The following is a 20,325-nucleotide window of genomic DNA, read 5'->3' as shown; positions in this document are numbered from 1 at the left end:
GGTGAGGCCACTTTTGGAGTATTGCGTGCAGTTCTGGTCTCCCTGCTATAGGAAGGATATTGTGAAACTTGAGAAGTTTCAGAAAAGATTTAGAAGGATGTTGCCAGGGTTGGAGTGTTTGAGCTGTAAGGAGAGGCTAAACAGGCTGGGGTTATTTTTCCTGGAGTATTGGAGGCTGAGGGAAATTTATAAAGTAATGAGGGGCATGGATAGGGTAAGTAGACAAGGTCTTTTCCCCAGGATGGGGGAGTCCAAAACTAGAAGGCATCAGTTTGAGGCAAGAGGGAAAAGATTTAAAAGGGACCTAAGGGGCAGCGTTTTCACGCAGAGGGTGGTGCATGTATGAAATGAGCTGTCAGAGGAAATGGTGGAGGCTGATACAACTACAACATTTGAAAGGCATCTGGATGGGTTTATGAATAGGAATTTTAGAGGAATATGGGCCAATGCTGGCCAATAGGACTAGATTTATTTAGGATATCTGCTTGGCATGGACGAGTTGGTCTGTTTCCATGCTATACATCTCTATGACTCTACGGTTCTACGATTACATTTTGTTTAAGTTTCTGTGTTGTGTAATGTGGACAGTGACTTGTAGGTGCTTTAAAAAGAAAAAAGACAGGTGGTCATGGGTACATTACAGCCTGTAAAATAGTTTCTTTTTTGCCATCTGTGTAGTTTGAGACAAATGAGAATTTATTACAGTTCTAATGTACTTACAGTTCTTTTCACTTGACCTAAACAGATTTTCAGGTGCATGTCTAACCAGTATGATTGTACATCTTCCTATGTAGCTGCCCATATCATCCTAACGTGTCAGACTTTTTCACATAGTGACTACCTGTATACTAAGTGTCCATGCTTCTGAATGCAAACCAGCAAGGTTGCTGAGGGGTTGCTTTTTGTCATAAGAGCCTGCAGTGGCAACCACTGAGAGGAAGAGAAGGAGAGATGACTAAGAGTGTTCAGTTTATTGCAAGCAGTGTGGAGAAGCCTGTGGAGGTGGGGTGGGGATTAGAAAAGTGCAAGAGTGCATAAAGCAAGAAACGAAACCATGTCGATCTAATGAGGGAAAGACAAATTTGACTGTCAGTGTCAAAAAAGGCCATACCCCTACTAACTCCATTCCTTCTCAACAATTGGTTGAAATTCTGAACATTATGCCATAATCTTATATGCAAATAACAGAATATTAAATGTACCTGTAGCCTCGTTTCTGAAAAACTCATGCCCTTCTGCACCATTGTGTGACTGCATGTTGCAATGTGTATTAAGAGCTATTTTCCAGGGTTTCGAGATCTTGGGGCTGTTGGTCAGCTTCATAATGTTGTAGATTGGCATAGATGTCTAATAAGTCCAGTGACCTTTTAAAGCACTGCCTACAAGGTTATAATAAATTCAGTTGAAAGGAGACTATTTGACCATCTATACATCGGCAGTGGCTCTCCATTTCCCAAAGGTTTGCTACTTCACAATGACCTGAAAATAATGTTTTGCCTATACTCAAGGAGAATATCAATGTAAAGTAAGGTACAAAATAGAGAAGAGCTTTTAACTAAGTGGGTCATCCGTATTGATTATCAGCAAGCAGAAGAAAGCATCCTTCAGCAATGCATCTCTGGTTGCATGTCATTTTACCTACCTGTCAAATCAGTTGCATATTGTACATCTGTTCTTTTTGTCAATTACCTTGTCTTGATTTATGACAACATAATGTGAATTCTATTCTGACTAGTTGTGAAAGTGTTGCTGTTAGATTGTGAATATTTTTAAAATTTGTTCACCGGCTCTGACCCTAACTATAATCACCTGTATGTTGATGGTTAGCCATCCTCTTGATTTTGGATCTCTTAGCTAGAATGAGCATTGTTTCCATCAGTTTCAAAGGAGCAAATTTGGCATGTTTATTTCTCGTATCAAACAGTTGAAAGTTATGCTAGTTTCTTTTGGGATAAAATGTGAAGGTGGGAAATCTGTTTTGGCATGTCACTCCATACACAAATGACCTTTGTTCAGTTTCACGTGAATTGTATATCTTTGACTGAAATTCCTTTCCTTTCTAAATGGTAGTTCCAGCTGTTTCAAACTTGCTAAATTTTGTTTTTATTCAAAATTAGTTTTTTTTCGCAACTACCAGTGATGAACACAACTGCCACTTTCCATTCCTAGATATGATTTTTGATTTTACATTTAATTCTTTTTGCATATCCATAGGTCTGCTGCCTATAATCTCCTGTGTGCCTTAACATGTACCTTCAATCTGAAGATTGAGGGTCAGTTGCTGGAGACATCTGGACTGTGTATCCCAGCAAACAACACATTGTTCATTGTCTCGATCAGTAAAACCTTGGCAGCGAATGAGCCTCATCTGACACTGGAATTCCTTGAAGAATGCATCTCAGGATTCAGCAAATCCAGTAAGCACATTTTTATTTGAAAATTTTTATTGGAAGCATGTAGATTGGTACATGGGTCATTTTTTATTTCCCCAAGCAATCTTTGAGAGGCACGTTGGTTTTCAGGGGCTCTTTTTTTTATTTTCACTAACTGATGTCTTATATGATGTAGTTTGCATTGTATTGTTACCTCCTGTATTTGTGTCGATTTAATTCTTACAGTTTTCCACTTTAAGATGAGGTCACACAAGTACAAAAGATTGTCGAGTTTTAAGCATGGAAAGAGGCCATTTGGCCCATCATGTTAGTGCTCGTCATCAAACATCCATCTGCTCTACTCTCATTTTTCAATGCTTGGCCAAAGCCTTGTGTATTGCAGCGTTTCAAGTGATCATCTAAACATTTCTTGTGATGGTTCTACCTCTGCCACTCTTTCAGGCAGGTAAATGTTGTCAATTTCTTAAATTCCAAATCTAATTGTGAACGATTTCTAATCTGTGCCCAGATTACTTCCTCTCAGACAAAGGCTTGGAAAAGTTTGCTGTATTTTTCCTCTAGTATTAAGTCTGATTCTAGAGAGGTGACAGCTGCAAGGAATCTTCACCGTCTAACATACTTTCAACTCTCAACTAATTTCTCTTAAGAGTCATTTGGTAGTACCGAACTTGAATATTCTCCAAATGACTGTCTAAGTAATTAGTTGGGATTTGAAAGTACATTAGGTTTTGTGGAAGTTCCTTGCAACTGTTAACTCTCCAGAATCCTACTGAATTCTTGATGAAAAATAGGGCAGATTTTTCCAAGTGTTTATCTGTGAGGAAGTAATCTGAGCACAGATTAGAAATCGTTTACAATTAGATTATATTTAAGAAGTTAACAATGTTTGAGGGAAATATGATGGATTTTTCCATATCTTTGTCCGTGGGAAAGTAGCATGCATACAGAAATTAGAATTGATAAATTGATAATTTATGATAAATGAATCTCCCATACTTTTGAATCGAAAATGGGGTCTTGAAAATAATCCTGAACTGATGCAGTTTACTTTGAAGTTTCAAAACTGAAACTGAAATACACTCGCCATGTAATTAATGTGGCTATACGAGCAGCAAGTAACCCACCATCTGACTCCCCAAAACCGGTTTACCATCTGCAAGGGGCAACTCAGGACTGGGATGGAATCCTCCCCAGTTGGCTGGATGAGTGCATCTCCAGCAATAACACTTGAAGCTTGACACCATCCAGGCCAATGCAGCCTGCTTGATTAGCACCATATCCACAGCAAGCATTCACTCCCTCCATTGTCAACACATAGTAGTAGCACTAATTACTATCTACATTTTGTGCAGCTGAAATTCACCAATGCTCCTCGGACAGCAGCTCCCAAACATATACCATTGGGAAGGACGTGAGCAGCAGGTAAATGGGAGCACCACCACCTGCAAGTTTTCCTCCAAGTCACTCACCGTCCTGACTTGTAACTATATGACTGTTCCTTCAATGACGCTGGGTCAAAATCCTGAAACTCCTTCCCAGATGGCACTCTAGGTGTGTCTTCGGCAAATGGACTGCAACAGTTCAAGAAGGCAGCTCCCTACCGTGGAATGGGCAATTAATGTTGGCCTAGCCAGCGATGCCCATGTCCCGTGAATGAATGAATGAATGAACTAGATGAACTAGAACAGAGGTTTCCAAATGGAAATTTGGATTTCTAATTAATCCAACTAATTGTGAACTGATTGAAATCCAAGTATTTTCTCGGGTGAAATATCCAAGAAACGTTATTTGTTCGGCTTCGTAAAACCATACACAAAATCAGTACACATCTTCTCCAACACTGCCCCCCCCAAAAAAAAACATGTAATCCTCCCTCCATTTCTCTCTCTCTCTCTGCCCCTTTCTGCCATCACCCTCTCCTCCTCTGTCCCACCCCGTCACATAGACATGAAAATCATTTCCTCTTGTGTATTGTGCATGCTACGTATTCAGGCCGTCTTGCTTCGCTAGACACACTGTCACTTCTAGGACTGTGGGAAACTCCCTTGGTTTGGAATTAGCAATATTTTTCTTGAACAGTTTTATGTTTTTGAGGCTTTATTAAATAGTTCCTTGGTAATACAATAATGAGTGCCTATGGAGCATTTGTTGAATTTTTAGTTTTGACCACCTGTGCAGAACCAGCATGTTATAACTTTGCTATGTAACCACAAATAGCTTTTACAGCGCTCAACAAGTCTATCTTTGAATTCTTCTTCACCAACACCAAATTTGAGCTCGATGTAGTTTGAAATACAGTTGGCAGGCTTTGTTCTCTCTTTTTTGAGGATGAACATGACATGTCCAAAATGTCTTTTTGATGTCTCCCCTGCAAGTCACTTTTATTTTTGAAAACTTGACAAATCCTTTATCAAGAGCAATGTAGCATCTTATTTTGAATCAGCCCAACTTCTCCTCCACCACAATCCCCCCCCACCCCACTTGGGGTTCAGCCCTCCATTGCTTGTCTGACACTCGGGTCTGACCCAGAGGTATTCAGTATTCACCTCTACCGAATAGCTGCTGCTCTGACCTTCTGCATAGTGGCTCCAGGACCAGTTACAATAATTACTGCAGCTCGTCCAGTCACAGATTTCCTCTCCCTTGTGTCCTTGCTGCTTCTCCAATCACAGATTCAAGCCCTTGAGCAAAAGAGCAGGAGACACTAAAGCTCTGACTGAAGGAGCAGTGTCTCTCAGCGATTCTGTTTCTTCATGAATGGGGTGGGATGTTTTTCTGGTCATCTTGTGATTTTTTTTTTTTTTTTGAGGCAATTTGTGGGCTTTTGGGTTAAATTCACCCATCCCCTATATTTTGGAATTCCATTGTTTGGAAGTGTACGGTCATGAAGTGATTAAAATAGTGCGATTTCAGCTCTGGTCTGTGCTGGCATTTCTGAATGCCTTTTCAGAGAGCTCCTTTTGTTTTCACCCATGATTTCCCTCTGACTTCTTTTGACGATACAGAAGGTGCAATTGAGAGCAGAAGCTGCTCTGAAATGGCTACAAAGTGCGCTGATAGTGACCTGTGCGTTTCACACAATCTTGCTGTCAGCTTCAACTTGGTACCTCTTCCTGATGATTCTGGCCAGATTATCAATACACTTGCGATGAAAACCAACAAAGGTTAACAGCACAGGAAGGGGCTATTTCATCTGTCATATCTACAGTTGTTGAATAACTAGTTACCCATTCTAATCCAATTTTCCAGCACAGGGTCTGTCGCCTTGCAGACTAGAGCACTTGAGGTGCAAATATAGATTCCTTTTAAATGATTTGAGGGTTTCGACCTCAACTACCAAATTGGGGAACAGATTCCAGATATCCACCACTCTGGATGAAAATGTTTCTCCTTGTTTCTTCTCTAATCCTTCAACCAATTGCCTTAAATCTGTTAGTGGCGTGTGCCATTGGAACCGAGTGCTGAGGCTTCAAATATATTCATTTCCATCTTGGTGAAGTGAGTGTATGCAGCACTGGAATTTCATAACACCCAGCAATTCTGACAACATAATTTGCAATTCCCTCTCCATGAGTGAGGCTGCTAGTCTCCTGAAAGGAGGAGGACATGTTCTTTGGCAAAAAAAACTGCATCCTGTGTGAGGGAGATTCATGGATAACAGTCAAAAACCAATAGGGAAGTCCTTGGAAGATGAGAGCAGCTAATATTTCAACATCAAAACAAAAAGGTTTCATAAAATATATTTTGAAACCTGGCTAAAATCTAAAGTGGATTTGGTAAAATTTTGCATAAATGTATAATAGCTTAGTCTTTAGGAGCATAGCTCATCTGTTTGTGACAGTGTTCAGAGTGGAGAAGTAGTTGAGTGTAGAGATTAGCAAGAGGGCACAGTGCTTGTAGGACTGAGCAGTTTGAACCAGAATTGTTGCCGTACTCCACTTTTGGAGCGTCACAAATGTGTGAAGAGAAAAATCAGAGCTGGGCCTTGATACATTCTTAAGTATTAAGCAAGGCTGAAGCTTGTGGACTTGCTCTGTCTCTCACATGGAAAAATGTGCAGGAACTAAATTCTAAGCACTGGAAATTAATGACTGAGAGACTCCATATAACTTAACTGGAAAAATTAACCTTGCTGCTGCCACAGATACAAAGCAAAAATGTCTTCTCAGTAAAAATACTGCTGGAGAAAAGAAAGATGCTGTCCAAGATTTTCATCTTGCACTCATCAGGACAGTATCACAAGGATACCAAATTTCAAGGAAAACAGCAATTTCTACGGCCTGAGAAAAAGGTGCTGATTGGTGACAAATGGACTCTGGTACAGATGTTGCCATGGAGCATGTACCAAGGATCACTTAACTCCCAGCTTTTGTTTACATTCAACCCAGGCAGTCTCCTTTGGTCAGAGCATTGACATACAGAATGCACCAGGGATTGGCTGTCCCCAAAGCTTTTGTTCAGCTGAAAAAAGGTGCAGAGTTGTTTAGTTCGCAAAAAAAATCGATGTACAAACAAATGTGGTTTCTAGCACACGTGAGCATGTCATGCTGTAAACCTGTTTGCTCACCTTAAATTGCTTGTATGAATCATTCTTGGCGCAATTGGAATTGTTTGGCAAGTATCATCCAAATGTGTTTCTTTTCCTTACAACTACCTGTGACCAAAATGATCGACGTACGTTGTTTCAAATTTAACAAACTTCTTTTCATTGTAGGTATTGAACTGAAACATCTTTGCCTGGAATACATGACACCCTGGTTATCAAACCTGGTTCGCTTCTGCAAGCACAATGATGACGCCAAACGTCAACGGGTTACTGCCATCCTCGATAAATTGATCACAATGACCATTAACGAGAAGCAGATGTACCCTTCTATCCAAGCAAAGATCTGGGGCAGCCTGGGTCAGGTATCAAGGCAATGTCTAATAAAATGCTGCCAGACTTAATGGCAATAATCTGACAATATTTTTAAATCAGTATCCAACTGTTTTGGCTTGACATGCTTTGGTGCATTTCTTTACCTTTTCGCTTCTTTGCTTTTGCAGATCACAGACTTGCTTGATGTAGTACTCGACAGTTTCATAAAGACCAGTGCTACCGGTGGTTTGGGCTCTATCAAAGCAGAGGTCATGGCAGATACTGCAGTCGCCCTGGCATCAGGAAATGTGAAACTTGTTTCAAGCAAGGTAAGAGAGAAAATATCTCTGGCATTTGAAATGTGACTTGGATTCAGTTGTTCTAGGAAAGTATGCTACTGTGGAAGAGTGAAATTCCGTGACTTAGTGAGGGAAGGTATGGCCTAAAGCAGTTCAGAAGTCACAAGCTTGATCTCTGGTCTGCTCTTTTATGGTTCTCTAAACAGGTACCTCACTGGAAAATATTCCTGGATGAACCCAAGAAGAAAATCCAGCTCTTATCTCCCTGTTGTCAAATAGCTTGTCAATAGTCATTGTCAAAGCTCAGATAGAAAGAATACCCATTTAAGTGACTTAATGCAGGCCCTCTAGCAACTGGAGGATTCATAATTCAGTATGACAGCAACTTCCATCAAGTTGAACTTGTTGCAAATTAGGAATTCTTGATAAAGAACTGTTTTTTTCATTTAAAGGAAATCTGGCAGCTTTGGTGCTGCTTGATTTTGGTCACTTTTGTTTTAAATCTTAAGCTGCAGATGTTATTTAACCAACTTACTGTGCGGACCAGTTTGCAAAACACAATGTTTTTAGATGTTCATCTTTTGCCGTATGTCACTATTCTCTTGCTGTTCCTTCTCTGCAGGTGATTGGAAGAATGTGCAAAATAATTGATAAGACCTGCCTCTCACCAACTCCTACTCTTGAACAGCACCTGATGTGGGATGATATTGCCATCCTAGCCCGTTACATGCTGATGTTGTCTTTCAACAATTCGCTCGATGTGGCCGCACATCTCCCCTACCTCTTCCACGTGGTTACTTTATTAGTAGCCACTGGGCCTCTGTCCCTTCGGGCTTCCACCCATGGCTTAGTTATCAACATTATTCATTCACTGTGCACTTGTTCTCAACTCAATTTCAGTGGTAAGCTCTGATGGTGTGACCTTCTGTGTTTGTTATGAGGTGTATAAAATGAAAGAATTTTGCAGTTCTCTCACTTATGAACTTTTAATTAGTACTTCATTTCAGACTTGTAGATTTTTGCAGCTTCAGGCTTGTATGTGAACCTTTCTCTGTCCTCACAAAGAGCAAATGCTTCATTGTATTTTATTCAAGGAGTTGTGAGCAACTGTTTCCATTCATCACTGAGACAGCCTAGCATTTTGTTTAACATTACCTGCCTCTGCTTTTAGCTCAGCTCATTTGCTGTTGAAATCCTCAATTCTTTGTCAGGTTCAGACTTCACTGTTCCAATGTTCTCCTAACTTCTCACCTCCATCTTCCATAAACTACCAACTAAACTCTACCTGTACCCACCAACAACTGTTTTCCATCAGCCTACCCATCACCCAGTTCTGTCTGATGTGTAGGCTTCCAATATCTCCTGGCTAAAGTTCCTTGTTTTGTTTAAACTACATGATCTTGTCCCTCCCTATCTCTCTAGCCACCCCAACTCTACCACACTGTCACTCTTGGCCCAAGACTTTTATTTTTCTGGGGGTACATTTCTTGCCTTCTCTCCATCATTCATAAACCATTTGTATTTGCTGCCTAGACCCATTACTCTGAATTTCTTTCCTTGCTGCACTGTATCCTTTTATTTCCATTTACTCCTTGGAGATGCTGTTTAAAGCCCACTTGCTTAAGCTTTTGATCACCAATTTTACTATTGAATTCTTCAACATAGGATCCAGTTTTTGATTAAGCCTAAAAGAAACTTTTTGGGACATTTTTTGATATGAAGGCACTAATATAACAATACAAGTGCTTCGTTATTGGGCAAGGATGGCAATTGTGGGAACTGTGCCATTCTCTCAATATTGCACCTACTGTTAAGAATCAAAATGTGTAAGTCTGATGCAACATTGAGATGATGCAAAGTTTCCTGATTGTTTCAAATAGATTTCCATGAGTACAATGCAGCTCTCAGCTTCTTGTGACTTGTTCCTTCAGTCAGCCCAAATGTTGAGGGTGTTTCAGCAGTACTTATGAAATTACCCAACAGTTACAGTGGTTTTAAATTTCATTTTCCAGTTCATGAACCATCTTACACAATAATTATCATAAGTACTGCTAGTTTTTGATTGAATGTTATTTCTTTCAAGAGGAGCAGTCTTAATATTTGGAGCTGCCCTAAATATTAAGGTTTGTCTTCTTTATAACTGTTGAATTTAATTCCGGTGTGGCAGATTAAATTTATACCTCGTGTTACTCTCATCTAGATTTGAACATTAAAAGCAATGGTCTGCTTGCTCTGCACCCTGCATTTATAATCCATATTGGTTCTTTAATGTAAAGTCATCAACATGATACGAGGGCAAAAACGGTTAAATTGGTGATGTTCGCTGAATTTTAAAGGGTTGCAAGATGATCTAACCTACATAATTGAATTATAAATATCTTTGATAAAGTGAGTGCAGCAAAACTGTTGCCTTTGACTGGGGAGTGCAAAATAGGGGGTGGCACGGTGGATCAGTGGTTAGCACTGCCATCTTACAGCACCAGGGACCTGTCTTTGATTCCACCCTCGGGTGACTGCCTGTGTGGAGTTTGCACGTTCTCCCTGTATCTGCGTGGGTTTCCACTGGGTGCTCCGGTTTCCTCCCACAGTCCAAAGATGTGCAGGTTAGGTGGATTGGCCGTGCTGAATTGCCCATATTGTCCAGGGATGTCTAGGCTATGTGTGTTAGCCATGGCAAATGCAGGGTTACAGGGATAGAGTGGGTCTGGGTTGGGTGCTGTTCAGAATGCCGGTGTGGACTTGTTGGGCTGAACAACCTGTTTCCACACCGTAGGAATTCTGTTGAAGAATATGTAACCTTTATGTTGAATTCAGGAATGAAAAGAAGAAGCACTTTCTCAAAAAACTATTAAAGCTGAGTGAATGAAAATTTTCCGGAATGTGATTTTTGATTTTTTTTTTGTTTTGTTTTGTTCCTATATGGAGCAAAATGAAGTTAGAATGCAAAACATTAAAAACAGGAGCAGGAGTTGTTGAGCCTTGACTTCTTGAGCCTACTCTGCCATTGATGGCTAATCCACCTCAACTCTCCTTTCCAGCCCAAATCTCATATTTTGTGACGGACGTAGTGTCCAAGTATTGAGACTAATTTTATTGAGTTGAAAGACTAAACAAGCTCAAGGTGTTCAATGTTTCTATGCACCTGTGGAAAATGAGCATTCATTTTAATGGCTCATCCAAAAGGTGGCAATGCTAAGAGGGCAGTGGCCCCACTAAAATAACTGCCAAGGTTATGTACTGAGATGTATAATGCAGTTAAACAAAACTTCCTGACTTGGAGGCAATTGTGCTACCACTGAGGATGACATGTCTTTGCATGGTTACAAAGAAGTTGGGTTCCATTGTTCTATTAATAAACCATTAACAGCAGCAAATTCATAAATCAGGAAGTTACAATGTGCATGAAGCTGAACAGAACATTCTGAGCATAGGTTAAATGTTTTTTGAAATCTACTGTAATAGGAACAAAGACTCCACCTTTCAGCCTTCTGTCTCTGCAAACTACCTTCCCATCACCCATCTCCCTTTCCTGTTCAAGGTTATAGATAATTTTCATCAAACCATTTGGGTGTGTTAAGCTATACCTCTGAAGCGCGTGGGACTTGAATTCCACCACAAGAGCCTCTTCCCCAAGGTGATACACTGATGACATTCAGGAAGAGCTGGGAGGTACCTCTCAAATACCTTCTGCTTTTAAATTTTCAGATTGATTTAGTTGGGGATAAGCAGAAATTTTCTCCAACTTAATGTTGGGAAAACCAAAAGCATTGTTTTCAGAGTCTGCTATAAACTCAAACCTGACCACCAATTCGGTCCCCCTCCCCAGAAACTGTCTGAGGCTGAACCAGACTGTTTACTAGCTTGGTACTCTGTTTGGGGTTCTGATCATAGACCCACAAAAATGCAGGAGTGCCAACGTGATGTTGAGTTCAAGGGCCCACTTTTGTAAATGTGATTCCATAGTTGATGGGTGGTAGGATGTGGGGCAGGATAAACTAGGAGGAAGAATAATTATGCATGGGTTCAAGGAGACTGAAAATAGGAGGCTGGCAGAAGAGCATTGGAATTTTATGGCCTGGAGAAAGCAACGGCAGATGTAAGGATTTCCTGAGACCGGTGAAGGTGAGTGATATTGTCGAGGTGGAAATATGAATTTTGTACTGGTAAGAAAACGGAGTTAAAAGCTGTCATGAGGGTTGAGTGGAATTGAGAGATTCTGAACAGAGGGCCAAATTGACTGCAAAGGTGAACCTGGAAGATTACAAGTCAATCCCTGAACTACATAGGTTTAGTGGCTTTTGGTAGTACAGGTGCTGTTGTTTGCTTCAGCATCCTCAGTTGAGTCAGTATTCTTCCTCCTATTTGTCCTTTGAGTCTTTGCTGGAAAGGTATAGTTGGATGTCCAGTAAAGAGAAAGTGCCTCCCTGTACTGAATAGCCGCCTGCCAGCTCTGCTCGGGCTCAAGTGAAATTCAACTTGAGACAAATGTACCAGAAGACTACTGCAACCTGTGGACCAGTCCTTCAGCTTGTAGAAAGGCCATAACGAGAGAACATAAGAACTAGGAGCAGGAGTAGGCCGTCTGGCCCTTCGAGTGAATGGGAGCTTAATTACTAAGTGGAAAAAGGAAAGGAGGAAAGTCATAAGTAATAATGAATTTTGAGAACCCAGCCACTGTGCGTTTGCAGGTATTAAATGTTGAGGCAGTGACATTTCGGATGTTGTAGGATCGTTGAATGCTGTAGCCAAGGACTATATTAAAAAGATTGTCTAGTGTTGAATAGAAGCTCTGCCATTTAAAATAGACTGGTTCATGACTGTTACAGCAGTCAGATGTTTGGCATGTAGACATGAAGTCCTCCATACACTAATATCCAAACCAGTAATTTGTCTATTTAAATGTTTTAACAAGTTTGCAGATTTTCAGTTGGAGTGTTCTTTATATTTTGAAAACTAACTTTTCCTTTTTTGTTTACAGAAGAGACTAAACAAGTGCTGCGGCTCAGTCTAACTGAGTTTTCCTTGCCCAAGTTCTACCTACTCTTTGGAATTAGTAAAGTCAAATCAGCTGCTGTGATTGCTTTCCGATCCAGCTATCGAGATCGGTCCTTCTCTCCTGGATCCTACGAGAGGGAAACCTTTGCTCTTACCTCCCTAGAAACTGTAACTGAAGCTTTGTTAGAAATAATGGAGGTAAGAGAGGGAAAGAAAAAGCTTTGCAGCCACAAATGCAAAAAGAATCCAACTTTGATTGAAATAATGACTTGTAGCTCCTAATGATAAAAAGATCCAATCAGAAACACATGAAACCCCTTTTTGGAATGGAATTCTATTATTTGCATCCATACAGATGATTTATAAGATTTCATTTTTCATGAAGTAGGCATATTTTATTTGGGGGACAGCTTGTGTCTTTGACAATTTGTTCAGCTGTGGATATATTGGAAATGTTGCTGCAGCAACTGTGAGCAGTGCTATGCAGAATATGCTTACATTTAACATGGGGACCCATTCCTACTTATTGCCATATCTTGTACAGTGTTACTAATTTTTATGATATATTTTAAATTGTTGACTAATTTCTGTGGAATGTGTATGCACCTTAAGCCATTTTTTCATTGTGAAGCAAGTTTTGTTTCTTTAATTTTGCTGTTGGAAATGATTGTGTAACTGGGTGTCAGTGCAGAAGCTCAGTAGTCTCATAAGAAACTAATTGCATTGGCTTGTACCAATTTCAGCAGGGCTATTGTTTGAGTGAAGAAGTCAACCAAGATGAATAGCTAATGTTGCCTTTTTCACAGTGTGGCGCCCGTCCCTCATAGTTACATTCAGTCATGCGGCAGTGATATATTAGTAATGTTGCTGCATAGCAATCCAGAATCCCAAGCCAGTGTTCTGGGGACATGGGTTCAAATCCCACCATGATGCACAGTGAGATTAAGATTCGATAAAAATCTGGAATTAAGAACTGGCCTAATGGTGATAGTCAGTTGTCATTTTAACCAAAAAAATCTGGTTCCCTAAAATCTTTTAATGAAGGAAATCTGTCCTAATCTGGTCTGGCCTACCAGCGACTGCAAAACCACAGCAATGTGGTTCACTCTTAACTGTCGTTTGGACAATTCGGGGTAAATGCTGCCTAGCTAGCAATTCCCACACACAGTGAATTAATTTTTTTGAAAACTATTTTTGCTAGTTTTGCTGTGACATACTTGAATTGTTAGAATGCACTAAGATTTGTGACTACCTACTATGTAAATAACAGGAAAAAAAACAGAAATTGCCAGAAAAATCCAGCAGATTTGGCAGCATCTGTGAAGAAAAATCACGATTAACGTTTCGGGTCAAATGACTCTTCCTCAGAATAGACCTGCTGAGCTTTTCCAGCAATATCTATTTTTGTTTCTGATTTACAGCATCTGCAATTTTGTTTTTAGCTTTAATGAAAATAATAGACCTTTTTTTTTTTAAAGAGGGATAGTATTAGCTTGGTTTGTCTCCTGACTAGGCAGTGATCAAATACGTGTTCATAAAAACAGTTCCTGGGTTAATCAAGTCCCCTGGAGAAAATGTTAACTAATGCAATAATTTATAATGTTGTAGAAGAATTGGACTGTTCTCAGAGTAATATTGCAATGATCCATGCTTTATTTGTAGGCCTGTATGCGAGATATACCAACCTGCAAGTGGCTAGACCAGTGGACAGAATTAGCACAAAAGTGAGTTTTTGCTAGTCTACACGTTATGTATCATTTTTCTGTGTATTTTTCCTGATCTTTGAGTGTACTTTTCTATCACTATTATTCCTCCTTCAATCCTCCCCCTCACCATCCGTGCACTCTCACCCACACCCTCTCACACACTCACACTCCTCACCCTGCCCCTCACTGTTGATACCATCAGGTTATGTCACCAGTGCCCAGATTACAAGAAAGTTCATTTTCTGCTCTCAAGTCTTTATCAATGCTTTTCCCAAGCACCCTCAGAAGTTTTGCCTGTTTTCCTTCAATGGTACGGTTTGAGAGCATTCTAATGCCTTGCACCTCTGCTACCTCAACTGAAAGGCTTAAATTACTTGGTGTCTGATAGTCAAATAGACTATGCCCCTTAATTCTAGTGTATGTTGTTTTCAATGCAGAAAACTTTATTGACCAAACTACCTTGCATCCTTTTAATGGTATTCCCTCAAGCATTTCCAAATTTCTTGCTGTTCCAAACTGGGCATTTGAGCTGAAAGGGGTTTTAAATTAAACTTCTCAAAGAAAAATTTTGATATTAACTGTTGTGTGCCACTAAATTGAACTTGGAGCTCTCGCAGCTATGAAGAAAATCCACCTTTGTTTTTTAACTTATTTATTCACTCATAGTGCATAGGCTGGCCAGCATTTATTGCCTGTCCCTAGCTGCCCTTGGGGAGGTGGTAATGAGCTCCTGCCTTGAACTGCTGCATCCACATGCTGTAGGTTGACCCACAATGCCATCATAGAAGGAATTTCATGCTTTTGACCGAGTAACAGTGAAGGAACGGCAATATATTTTGAAGAATGGTTCTCAAGTTACTACATATGCTACAGTTTTGGAGAGAACCACTGGCACCAGCACAAATGAGTCTGACACTTTGTGGATTTTCCAGAAGAGAGTATTGAAGTTCTGACTTGCTGTCGAAGGAAGCCATATGCTCTCTTTGCAACAGGGGTAGAGAATGCTGGGTGACTTCTTCCCTCTCCAATTTTTGGGTAGGAGCTGGCTGAATTACAGATGTAATGACAGCTAGATGAGTTTGGCGAACTGGGAAGCAACAGAGTATTGAACCAACAACCATCTCTTTCCTTGAGTTGAAATAACATTTGTGCGTGATCCCCATTTTTTTAACTGGTTTGGTACTTGCATAATGCATTGTCTGATAATGCTGGAGCTTTGTCTCATTCTGTATCAATTGTTCTTGATCTGCATAGATTTGCATTCCAGTACAATCCATCTCTTCAACCAAGAGCACTTGTTGTCTTTGGATGTATCAGTAAGCGAGTTACTCATGGGCAGATTAAACAGATCATTCGGATCCTCAGCAAGGTGAGTGTGAAACATTTCTTTGACTTCCTGCTATCTCTGCACTGCATTATAAGCCAAAGTGTATGAAGCTATAAATAGCAGAACACACAGGAGCATTTTGCATAATAAATGCAGGTCTTTTTCTCCTCCCCAGCCAGACCATACATGTTAAGTATAGTGTTTATGGTTTTGTAGACTTAGTATTCAAATCCCACAATGTGAAATCAAATTCATGCACCATCAGCAGAAAAGATGAGTAGGAAAACGAAACTGATTCACTCATCCCTACCTGCAATTCTTAATTTCACACAAGGTTTTTGACACCAGTACCCTCTGAACTGATCCAGTAAATGTGCCTTTGCTACTTTCTTCTATATCCCAAAAAGGAAAGTAATTTTTATGCAAATTCTAGATTGCATGGAGCAGAAATTTTGGTGCTTGACCATCTAAAAAATACCACAGTGAGGTTTTACTTGAAGATTTATTGCTGACTGTTTACCAGCAACTACTCCAGTGTAAAGGTGGCAGCATAGCTGAACCAGTATTTCCTCGCAGGTATCCATTCTGCTACTCTTCACTTCTCAAGTGAAGACCAAACCAAAAGATGTGTTGTCTATAAGCAGCATAAGGTGATTTTAGCAAAGCTTCAGGGATTGGAAAACTGAATTGGTGATGGACCATGAATGCCTTTGTATGCAGCAAGTACTTATTGCATCGTTCCATAAATGCGCTGTGCTTTTTCACTTTGCACATAAAGAACAGTTTGTTTCTATTGTGTTGGCAGAACAGGAGGGAATTGGTGGGAGTACCTGGTTCATGTGTCACTTGCAGTGTCAGCTGGTTCAGGACTAATTGATCTTGAACTGCATGGAATGTGTCAAGGAAGTTGCTACTGCATTGTATTCAGAGGGGACAATGAACATTTTGTGTTGCAAAAGCGACTCTTGCCTTTTTGCGACTCAAAATCCTTTTTATCTTTGTTTCGCCCTTTTGCCTACCTCATTGGGACTGGCTGCATGATACCTCGGGTTAATGGTTAACTCATTTTGCCGTAAAATCCCTATAAGGCTTGGTGTGCAATTTGAGTCAATTTGAACAATGTAAGAAGTCAATTTGCGGCTTTAAAATTTTGACGTTCCTTCAGCAATAAATAAAATTGCTGCACAAGCCAGCCAGTGTAACTACCCAACAGAATTCCTATTTTTTATTTGCACAATGTTTTCCATTAGAATGGACAGGAGAACTAATGCAGGTGAAATTCCCAGAGCACGACTGAAAACCTAGAGTAGGTGAATGAATCTTAGTATTCCAGTGCATAAATTATCCTAAAATGGAGGATATTTTATAAACATTGAAGAGCATAAAAACGCTCTCTTATTTGGGTATAGGTGTTGTCTAACCAGCCAGTTACTCAGTTGTTCATCAATTTCTATGCACTCTTCACCTCACCTGAAATCTACATGATAAACATGGGAGAGGCAACAAACGAAACCCAATTAAACCTTCATGCTATCTGGACATTAACACATTGGGACATCTGGAGCTAGGTCACTTTATCCTTGCAAATGAACTGCACCCAACTCAAAACAATGCGGTTAACAGTTTGAGAGTTTAATAATCATATCTATTCAAATTCTGCATTACCTTTTTTTTTTAATATGCACCTTGCAATAATTCTTAGCTTTGGTTAGTAGTATTTTGCACTAAATACAGTTTCAAAGGCTTAGTTCTTATGTTTAAGAGCCACCGCAGTTTTGCTGTGCCTTAACTTTGCACCTTCCTGCAGCTTTGTATCCTTGCTCACACCTGTACTGTCCCTACTTAAATCTACTGCACATTTTTCCCAGCTTTCTATGTGCCATTAGTGACAAAGCCTTCAGTTATCTTTACTTCCACATTGTAGAACGCCCCACACATTTCTCACCTTTGAAAACCTCCTTTAAAGCCTATTATGTTGTGCTTTATGACCTCCCCAGACCTTCCCTATTCTTCCCAAGTATGATTCTCAACCATGGAGTGTTTTCTGTATTGATGGTTATATTTAAATACAAGCTGTTTTGGAAAATCTTTCATCAATTGTATTATCACTACCAACATCAGATAATCAGTCACTTAGAGAAATGAACATAAACAGGATGTGTGCATTTTACATAGAATAACCATTCCATTTTTGGAATATGTAGAGAAACTTAGAAACCAGGTAACTACAGGAATAGAATTTTGATGGTCTGCTTTTAGCAGACTGACTCACCTTAAGTTAACTGTATAAGCCATGTGAAAATAAATAAGAATGACAATAACAGTTTCAGATGGTTGGGTTATAAGACCATAACACACAGGAGCAGAAATTAGGCCATTCAGCCCATCAAGTCGGCTCTGCCATTCAATCTTGGCTGCTAAGTTTCTCAACCCTGTTCTCCCACTTTCTCCCGGAACCCTTGACAATCAAGGAAGTATCTATCTCCATATTAAATGTAATCAATGACCTGGCCTCCACAGCCTTCTGTGGCTGTGAATTCCATAGATTGACCACTCTCTGGCTGAAGAAGTTTCTCCTCATCTCCATCCTACAAGGTCTTCCCTTTACTCTGAGGCTGTGCTTTCGGGTCCTCGTCTCTCCTACCAATGGAAACATCTGCCCAACATCCACTCTGTCCAGGCCATTCAGTATTCGGTAAATTTCAATTAGATCCCCCCTCATCCTTCTAAACTCCAATGAGTATAGTCCCAGAGTCCTCAAACGTTCCTCATATGTTAAGCTTTTCATTCCTGGGACCATTCTCGTGAACCTCCTCTGAACCCGCTCCAGGGCCAGTACATCCTTCCTGAGATGTGGGGCCAAAAACTGCACACAGTACTCCAAATGTGGCTGACCAGAGCCTTATAGAGCTTCAGAAGTACATCCCTGGTTTTATACGTGAGTCCCCTCAAAATAAATGCCAAAGCTACATTTGCCTTCCTTGGATTAATAATCCAAAGGATTATTGATCCTTTGTCAGATCTATCTCAAGCTAATGTCTACTCCACCAGTCAATAATACCCTGATGATCGCAGTTCAAACACCAAGCCAAATTCTGATATTACTTCACTCCTGTCCCTCATGAAAGTAAAATTATATCTTGCTCGCCAAAAAGTTTTCAAATTTTTATTTTGTACAATTTTACTTCAGTTTTTACATGGTGCTAAACTGAAATCTACTTTCAAATTCTGAAGTTAGCAGACTTCAGCAGGATCTTGTCACGGGTTCCAGAGGAAGAACAGCTTAAGTAAGAAGCAGCAGAGCTGGCTAAAGTGATTTGGCAGATCGGACAAGGATAGGTCAATAAACATGCAGTTGCAAACATTTAAAAGGGTATTTCAGAACATGCTGACTAGATGCATTCCAGCAAGCAAGCAAAATTCCAAGGATCAGAGCCACCATCCATGAATAACTAGACGTGTTAAATAGTATCAAGCTGAAAGAGAAAGCACATAATTGTGCAAAGAAAGGTGGTAGGTTAGAAGATTGGACAGAATACACAACTAAGAATGACCAAAAAATTAATAGAGGGAAAAATTACAGTCTAAGAGTAAGTTAGCCAGAAATACATAAACAGATCTGACTTTCTATAAATATTTTAAAAGGTGTTAACAAAATTAACATTGGCCCTGTAGAAAGTATGGAGAATGGATAATAGAAAATGAAAAGATGGCAAATGAATTGAACAGGTATTTTACAACAGTCTTCACTTTAGAGATTACAAACAACATCCCAGATGCAACTATAAAGCAGGAAATGGAAGGGAGGAACTGAGCAAAATCACAATCACCACAGAAATGGTTTTGAGTAAATTGTTGGAGCTGTGGGCTGATGAGTGCCTGGGTCCTGATCGTCGTCATCCAAGGGTCATAAAAGAAGCGGTTAGTGAGGTAATTGATGCACTGGTTTTAACTTCTCAAAATTAGGTGTCAGTCTCAATGAATTGAAAGATAGCAAATATAAATCTTTTTCTCAAGAAGAGAGGGAGACAGAAAACACAAAACTACAGTCGACTTGGCTTAACACTTACCACAGGGAAAATGTTAGACATGATTGTTAAAGAAGTTATAACAGGGCACTCGGATAGGTTGGAGATTATCAGATGGAGTCAACTTGGTTTGCCAAAGGGAAGTTCTGAGGAAAGGTCAGTGGAGCTGAAACGTTAACTCTAATTTTTCTTCACAGATTCTGCCAGACCTCCTAAGCTTTTCCAACAGTTTTATTTTTGTTCCTGATTTTAAAGCATCTGCAGTTCTTTTGGTTTTTTCATTAAAGCGAAATCATGTTTGCCCATTCTTTTGAGGAGGTAACGTGTTGTGTGGATTAAGGGTAACTGGTGGATGTACTGTACTTAAACTTCTAGAAAGCATTTGATATCGTGCCACAACAAGGGTTACTGTGATAAATAAAAGTTCGTGTTATAGGTGCTAGCATGGAGATGATTGGCTGGCTCTCAGAAGGAAAGGAGGTCTTATTCAGCTTGGCAAAATGTAATAATAGTTTTTCCTCAACGATCGGTGCTGGAACCGCAACTATTTACGATTTATAGAAATGACTTCAGTGAACGGGTTGAAGATGTGGTTGGCAGCAGTAAGGTAGGTAGGAAAGAAAATTGTGAAGAAAACGTGAGATTACAAAAGATATTGATAGTCTAAATGAGTAGGAAAAGATGTGGCGAATGAAATATAATGTAGGAAAATGTGAAGT

At 39.9% G+C, this 20,325-nt stretch overlaps 1 protein-coding gene across 7 annotated transcripts in view; it reads left to right on the top strand.

The window, feature by feature from the left end:
• The window catches only part of nf1a (neurofibromin 1a), a 275,275-nt gene that overhangs the window by 217,699 nt on the left and 37,251 nt on the right, over positions 1-20,325 (top strand). For all 7 annotated transcript variants that reach the window (XM_048612822.1, XM_048612821.1, XM_048612819.1 and 4 more), the window contains 7 exons: positions 2,215-2,417; positions 7,108-7,301; positions 7,440-7,580; positions 8,173-8,452; positions 12,529-12,743; positions 14,208-14,269; positions 15,506-15,620. In XM_048612822.1, the coding sequence (XP_048468779.1) occupies positions 2,215-2,417; positions 7,108-7,301; positions 7,440-7,580; positions 8,173-8,452; positions 12,529-12,743; positions 14,208-14,269; positions 15,506-15,620 (1,210 nt within the window). The remainder of the gene's footprint in view (positions 1-2,214; positions 2,418-7,107; positions 7,302-7,439; positions 7,581-8,172; positions 8,453-12,528; positions 12,744-14,207; positions 14,270-15,505; positions 15,621-20,325) is intronic.

Source organism: Rhincodon typus, chromosome 26 (assembly GCF_021869965.1).
Source record: "Rhincodon typus isolate 14 chromosome 26, sRhiTyp1.1, whole genome shotgun sequence".
NCBI lineage: Eukaryota > Metazoa > Chordata > Chondrichthyes > Orectolobiformes > Rhincodontidae > Rhincodon > Rhincodon typus.
Note: the sequence above shows the minus strand (reverse complement) of the source record. Positions and strands in the feature narration are given on the sequence as shown.